Source organism: Sinocyclocheilus grahami, unplaced genomic scaffold (genome assembly GCF_001515645.1).
Source record: "Sinocyclocheilus grahami isolate Dianchi unplaced genomic scaffold, SAMN03320097.WGS_v1.1 scaffold495.1, whole genome shotgun sequence".
Classification (NCBI taxonomy): domain Eukaryota; kingdom Metazoa; phylum Chordata; class Actinopteri; order Cypriniformes; family Cyprinidae; genus Sinocyclocheilus; species Sinocyclocheilus grahami.
Genome location: NW_015505674.1, coordinates 192589 through 200947, shown reverse-complemented (window position 1 = coordinate 200947; position 8359 = coordinate 192589). Strand labels below are relative to the sequence as shown.

General features: G+C 35.0%; 1 protein-coding gene across 1 annotated transcript in view; it reads left to right on the top strand.

The window, feature by feature from the left end:
* The window catches only part of LOC107554226 (protein unc-13 homolog C-like), a 175996-nt gene that overhangs the window by 89451 nt on the left and 78186 nt on the right, over positions 1-8359 (top strand). Inside the window, exon 19 of the mRNA XM_016236680.1 lies at positions 4714-4799. Coding sequence (XP_016092166.1) covers positions 4714-4799 — 86 coding nt within the window. The remainder of the gene's footprint in view (positions 1-4713; positions 4800-8359) is intronic.

Below are 8359 nucleotides of genomic sequence, written 5' to 3'. Positions count from 1 at the left end.
CGCACACACACACGCATACACACACACACACACGCACGCACACACACACACACACATGCACGCACGCACACACACACACACACACAACACACACACACGCACGCACACACACACCATTTCTCATCAAATTCTTCCAAGATCAAATCATCTGACCATGTGAAGACTAAAGATGCAAAAATATCAAAGTACGTCTGAGATTTTTTTTTCTTTTAAATTAGCATTTTTATCAGGCTTCTATGTTTAGGTTTAGTAATTTCACTTTAATTATTAGTCAGTTACTGAATGCCTTATTTTCAAAAATATTTTCATAGGAGCCTGATAAAAAGAAAAATCTCTGAAGGATTAAGAGGTTTTTGCATCTGAAGTCTTCATATTAATTTTAAAGCTGTGCGCTCTAACTGATTGAACATTTTTATTTTAAGGAGAAACATCTCAGATGCTTCAATTAAACATAACTGAGAATTCTTTCTGAGAATCTTGAGATATTAAAGAGCAATGTTTCAGCAATAAAAGCTTCCCTTTGTAAGACGGATGACTTTGGTATATTCTGAACATGTCTGTAAATTGCAGCATTTCATAAGCACATTGCAATGAAATGCCATATGTGATGTGTGTGCGCGCGTGTGTGTGTGTGTGTGTGTGTGTGTGCAAAAGAGATATCGATAGCTGTTTCTGCAACAGAAATTCACAAGCAGGCATTAGTTGTGAATAATTCAGCATCCTGGACAAAGCCAGAGAAGAATCGTCTTGCCCTCAATTTGTTCTCCTTTTGCTTCAAGCGTTTCTGTTTATTCAACTCTCTCTTATCTTTTATCTCACCTTTTTCAGAAGTCCCTCTTTGTGTGTGTGTGATGTTACTGGACTTACAGGGTCATTAGTTCTGGTCTCAATTGAACACTGAAAATGAAAACTAGATTTGCTTGGGAATCACACTGCTCTACAAAAGCAAAGCACAGTAACACTGCATCTGAGAGAAATGATTCTGTGTTTTGACCGAGTTTTAATTGATCCAACAACAGAACACCTCAATCGCTTGTTAAGAGTCATTCTTGTCTACATCTGCTCCGGCGGTGAAACAATGGCGGACTGATGACAGTCACTCAGGGCGGAGCTAAGACGCCAGTCCAGTCTGTACTGAAATGCTACTGTCAATCAAACTATCGTGGGAGGGGCATCTGAGATCGGCTCGATTTGAAAAAGGGGTAAATATTTTAGTAGATTAGCAAAAAACCACTGGGTTGATTTTTATCATTATAGGGTGGTTGTGTACGCACACTGCCAACACACATTTCAGTTCAAACAACTCGTAAAAGTGCATGTAGCATCCTATGACCCCTTTAATGTCAGTTTTCACCCTTTGTTTTCACCTGAATCGGAGACAGTTGAGTCAAACCTGTCTGTCACTGGATGGATCGCAGTCTAAGAAACTCTGTTTTGGCAAAAAGTATTGTTTCTGTGTTTTGTCTGTCTATAGCAGAGCAGTGTTTTAAGTGTAGGTTTTACAATGAAATTGGGCATCAGAGTCATTTTGCTGCACATAAGAATCAACACATAATTCGAGATTATGTTGCAACAAAGTCATTATGAAAATATTACAATGACATCTTGTTTCGAGGGATGAATATTCTGTTAAGTCAGTGTGAGATTTTTGAATTTTAATCTTACATTTATTATGGTATAGCATTTATAAAATCCAAAATCAGATCGAGCTTTGTTTCATAGAAAATTAAGTATGAGTGTGTGGGTTCAGAGATTTGTGCTGAATTATTTGTTGTTTATTTGGAATAAACTCTGAGCAGAATATCGGAGGAATATCAGCGCTGCCACACAAACTCTGAAATGAAGTAAATAAGTCTTTCTTCCATTTCACTCACAGCATACGCATGAATGTGTGAATTACAGTAGTGCCTCAAAAGCTTACACTGATGTTGGTAAGATATTTAATGCTTTTGAAAGAAGCCACTTCTGCTCAGGCTGCATTTATTTGATCATAAATGCAGTAAAATTGTGAAATATTATTGCAATTTAAAATAACTGCTTTCTGTATCTGTTAAAATGTAATTTATTTCTGTGATCAAAGCTGAATTTTCAGCATCATTACTTCAGTCTTCAGTGTTACATGATCTTCAGAAATCATTCTAATATGCTGATTTGCTGATCAAGAAACATTTCTGATTATTATCAATGTTGAAAAGTGAAAACAGTTGTGCTGTCCCAATATTTTTGTGGAAATTATGATACATTTTATTTTTCAGGATACTTGAAAAATAAATGGAAACTTCAAAAGGACAGCATTTATTTTAAATTAAAATATTTTGTAACTTTATAAATCTCTTTAATGTCATTTTTGATCAGTTGAATGCATCCTTGTTGAATAAAAATAAATCTTACTGACCCCAAACCTTTAAGTGATAGTGCACTCTAAAAAATGCTGGGTTAAATACAACCCAGTGCTGGGTAAAATAAGGACAAACCCAGCAATTTGGTTGTTTTGATCCAGCGGTTGGGTTACTACCCAGAAGGTTGGGTTAAACATTTAACCCACACACTCTCTCACACACACACACACACGCACGCACGCACTCTCACTCACACACACACACACACACACACACACACACACACACACACTCACTCACACACACACGTGTTAATTGCTGGGTTTGTCCCTATTTTACCCAGCACTGGGTTGTATTTAACCCAGCATTTTTTAGAGTGTGTATATTGAGTTCAGCGCCTGGAGATTTTATGATTTCTGATTTTCCATCCTCTATTTCCACACTTACAGCAGCTACAACTACTTAAAGTCAACATGACTCTTTGTGTATTTCCTTAATGCGTGTTCCTAGTCTTATTATGAACAACTCATCAGTGTGTGCTGTTATAACAAACAATGTTTGTCTTCAGAATCTTTCATTGTAATAATAATGACATCCTCCGCCTTCTTCCTTCTATCAGATCAAATCAGTTTTGCACAATAAATCACTTCACAGAAGCAAACGTCTCATGAACGACATTTCATGCTGAATTTAAGTCACTGCTGTACAGTATTATCTGAACATCATTTGCAAAATGACAGCGTGGACGGTCAGTCCGAACGATTTGGAAACCAAATTGGATTTTTATGCTTTGTGAAAGTCTAAAATTCATTTTTACAGCACAGAGTCTGTCAGAGCAGAGTCACAGGGAGAAACGCTCCCTAATGAAGCGCAGTAAATGACTCTGGTTAGGAACACGTCCTTCCATCACTATGAGAGAGAGAGTTCATCGTCATCCTGTGTTCATCTGTGTCCGTCTCTGAGCTTCTTCTGTCGCTCCTGAAGCAATTAAAGCGGGTTGTGTCTGGTGTAGAGAGATCTGAGAACCGATCGCTTCACTCGCTGATATGGTACGGCAGCGGTTGCCATGGAAACAGCTGGTGCGGCGGGAATGTGCTCGTATGTGCAAAAACACACGCGTGTAAAACGGGACGGGACCCTTGTACACCCCTCTCTTCTCTCTGTCATTGATGGTCTGTGTGTTTGCAGCAGACGGAGTTTCAGAGATGGAGTGAAGACCAGACCTCTAGAACCTGAAATTGCTGGATTTATTACAATAATCATTTCATTTTATATGCCTATTTATTATTCATTCCTTCATTTCTTGTCTTTCGATTTCTTTCTTTCTTTCTTTCTTTCTTTCGGAATGTATGAATAAAATAATTATAATAGAAAGTTATTAAAATATGTTTAATTTGTTAAAATATTTCAAGAAATTATTTCTTTCTTTCTTTAGGAATTTATGAATAAAATAATTATTATAAAAAGTTATTAAAATATGTTTAATTTGTTAAAATATTTTAAGAAATTATTTCTTTCTTTTGAGATGTATTTATTTTAACAATTATTCTAATAAAATTATTAAAATATATTTTTTTACAAATTTATTACGACATTTCAAACAGTTATTATCAAGTATTTCTTTCTTTTCTTTCTTTCTTTCTTTAGGAATGTATTAATAAAATAAGTATAATAAAATGTTATTAAAATATGTTTAATTTGTTACAATATTTTAAGAAACTCTTTTTTTCTTTCTAGATTTATTTTAACAAAAATAATTCAAATAAAAGGTTATTAAAATATTTTTAACACATTTGTTATGCCATTCATTTCAATCATTTCTTTCTTTTGAGATGTATTTATTTTAATAAAATTATTCTAATAAAATTATTAAAATATATTCTTAACAAATTTATTACGATATTCATTTCATGCATTTATTATTAATTCTTTATTTTGTTCTTTCTTTCTTTCTTTCTATAGCAAATAAAATAATTTTAATATAAAGTCATTAAAATATGTATTTAACAAATCAATTATGATTACTTCATTCCTTCAAACACATATTTAATATTCATTCTTTCATTTAATATATATTTAGTTATTTTTAAGATTTTTAATAAAAATGATTCTAATAAAAAGTCATAAAATATATTTAACACATTGATTAATATAAAAAAATTATACAATTATTTATTTATTATGTATTATTTATAATTATTTATAAAAATAAATAAATATGTTTTTAAATAATTAATTCTAATTAGTTGCTGCATGTGATATGCACCACAGACAACAGGATCTTTATGTGGTTTGAAGATCAGGACTCTGATGGAGTGATGGGTGAATGAACTGCTGTATGGTTGTAATCACTTCTGTTTTTATTTAATTTCAGGTTCCCTCAAGAGCTGAATATGGGCAGAATCAGTGCTGAAATCATGTGGAACCTCTTTGCCATGGATATGAAGTACGCAATGGAGGGTGAGTTTCTCCTGCTCCTGTTGTTACTTTCTCTGTGGGCTTGCTGGCGTGATTTCTGTTCAGATCTGAGAGCAACACATGTCACACATCGATTGTTTCTGAGCAGAACAAAAATTACATCATATGTGATGCAGGTTTATGTTCGGATTCATATGTTAATGAGCTGTGATGTCATAGTCATGCTTTCTGAGCGAGTTGTTTTTTTAAATTTAGTGGCTGGCGTGATTTCTGTTCAGATCTGAGAGCAACACATGTCACACATCGATTGTTTCTGAGCAGAACAAAAATTACATCATATGTGATGCAGGTTTATGTTCGGATTCTTCTGAAGCATCTTTTATGCTCTTCAAGGAGATATATTTTTCGGTTTAGTAGCAGTTTTTTTTTTTTACTCTTAAGTCTAACATAATATAATGTTTTACTGCACCAAAAAACAGTATATGTAATGATATGTAAATGTGGGCGGCCATATGTTAATGAGCTGTGATGTCATAGTCATGCTTTCTGAGCGAGTTGTTTTTTTAAATTTAGTTTCTGTAAATGATCTGGTTGGACTGGAGAGGAAGCTGTGTGTTGAGTATGTCTGCAAACTGCATTATAATTGTACTAGAATATTTCTATTGCGTTGTTTGTGACGCTGACGGCAGCAGGACAGTGTGACACCAGTGTTTTATGGATAAATTTGGAACAAACTCTCTAGGATTCAGATTCACCTGCGAAATTTGATTCAACCACAGATGGTCCGCTGTCAAAGGCTGACACACACACACACACACACACACACACACACTGCTGACCACAGATTGTGCTCTTACCACAGATTGCTTGCTTGGAAAGCTAAGAGAATGAAAGGCCACAAACACACACACACACACACAAAATTGTTCTTGAAAGAAAAAGGTGAATGAATTGCAAGGTTATTCTCTCCTCCACACACACACACACTCACACATACACACACACACACACACACACACACACACACACACACACACACACACACATCTGACATTAGAGCATTTAAAAGGCAATTCCCTCTGATTCAATCTCACATACATTGACTGATCTCAGTAAGGACGTGCCATAGACTAGCTAACACAAACCTTTAAACACAGCATTTTTCATTTTTAGTCTTTCTCGAAACCTGTATATCTCACACACTCACACACACACACACACACACACACACACACACACACACACACACACACACACACACACACACACACATCTGACATTAGAGCATTTAAAAGGCAATTCCCTCTGATTCAATCTCACATACATTGACTGATCTCAGTAAGGACGTGCCATAGACTAGCTAACACAAACCTTTAAACACAGCATTTTTCATTTTTAGTCTTTCTCGAAACCTGTATATATGATGAGTTTTTTAAGGTTTTCATAATGCTTAATAACGCATCCTGTAATCCTCTGTATCTTTTCATAAATCACTTAAATGCACACTGTTAATTCATGAGCATGCTTTTAGAGACTGTAATACATTATAAAACAGTATGACACATGGAACTTGGTTTTGATCTTGTGCTGCATTATATTTTCTAAAAGTGTGAGCCTGAATAGTTGAGTCTTAAATTGTAATTCAGTGACTTTGTTTACAATAACCACATACCTGTACAAACGCAAATGATTGTAAGGTTAATTTGAATGCATTATAAATGCATTAAGATTGTATTTATGCAGTGTGTGTGTGTGTGTGTATACAGTATATTTATACAGTATATACACACACACACACACACACACACACACAAGAGAGAGAGAAACATTTTATATATTTGATTAGATTATTACATTTTTAATTGCAGTTGTACCAGTGTATGCAGTTTTAGTGTATGATTTTACATTGTATGTTTACTTTCCTTAAATAGAATCATTACATTCACTATTGTTAATGGTTATTTTGATGCTCCATTATTGTTTTTTTTTTGTTTGTTTTTTTGCATAGGCTACATAGATGTCTGATGTTTGTTTTTGAGTTTTTTCTCTTTTGTGAAGTAATTAACTTTTAATGAAGCAAGTAACTTTTTTTACACATGAAATACTCTCAATCTAAATCTCAAGCTGTTTCACACAGTGAATTATAGATATTAAAGGGACAGTTTACCCATACTATGGAAGTTAATGGCTATCATCAACTGTTTGGTTACCAACATTTCTTAAAATATCTTCTTTTGTGTTCAACAGCTAAAAGAAACTCCTATAGGTTTGGAGCAACAGACCTGTATGAGTTTCATTTTTGGGTGAACTGTCCCTTTAAGAAAGACAAAATAAACACTGATATTGAAAAAATTACAAAACTGTGCAACCTAAGGTTCAGATCTCACAGACTGAAGTGTCTGCACACACACACACACACACACACTTAAACACACCAGGGATGACCTGCAGCTGATGTCCTTCTGCTGTTTCTGTGGTATTTGAACATTTATATGTGCTTGTTGGAGGTGTGTGTGTGTGTGTGTGTGTGTGCCACAACCTTTGACAGCAGATCATCTATGGTTAGATTCACACACACACACACACACACACACACACAGCATCTGTATCACAGGTTACAGGACCATCTTTAGGTTGCCATAGGAACCAGGTGTCAATCTATAGATTTCACACAAACACACACACACACACACACTTACCACACACCTCTCAGCCTCTGCTGTCATTTCTTATTAATTCGGATTGACATGTTGCCTTGAGATGTCACAGAAAAGAAAAGCTCAAACCTTTGTGCAGTTTCATTTTCTTTTCATCTGTGTTTTTCTGGAGGGCACGTTCAGAAATCTCTCTTCATTTGAATATAATCCAGATTAGTTTGTGTTGACACGTTGACGTTGATGTGAGGCAGAACGCATTCGCTTTAAGGCACCTAAACACACACACGTCACACACACACACACACATTGATCTGTTGGTTTGAACTTGTATCTCTGCGTTTAGAAACCTGCTTTTTTAGATTTAGCGTTTGTGTTTTGACTCTGTGTTTGGATGTTTGTTTTTACTTTTACGTTGTCTGTGTTCGGGATCTGGAACAGTCTTATTGACTCTGTATTTAACACAGACGTGATTTCATACATCACAAAATAGATGAAAAATAGATAGAAAATAAATAACTGCCGGATGAGAAGATGTGACCAATGTATGTATTGTACAGTAGACACTCGGATCGAACTCTGTTCTTCTTCAGTGTTGTGAATAGAAAAGAGCTTGACTCAGCATGGATCTGCACTAAAAAAGCACACATTCAATGCTTTGTGTTCACAGCTGCTGTACTCAGATGCAGTATTGAGCGATAAACTTTACTACCTCACTTATGAGAGAGAGTCATAACCTCATAATCAGTTAACAGCAAAACTTCACTGGTTCCACTGTAAACAAGTACAATATTGTCAAAGTATCAAGTGCAGAGCCAGTGGTGGTTTTGTAGGCAAACGTTAATGCCTTGAATTTTATGCGAGCAGCTATTGGTAGCCAGTGCAAATTGATAAACAGAGGTGTGACGTGTGTATATATATATAAATATATATATATATATTACTTAT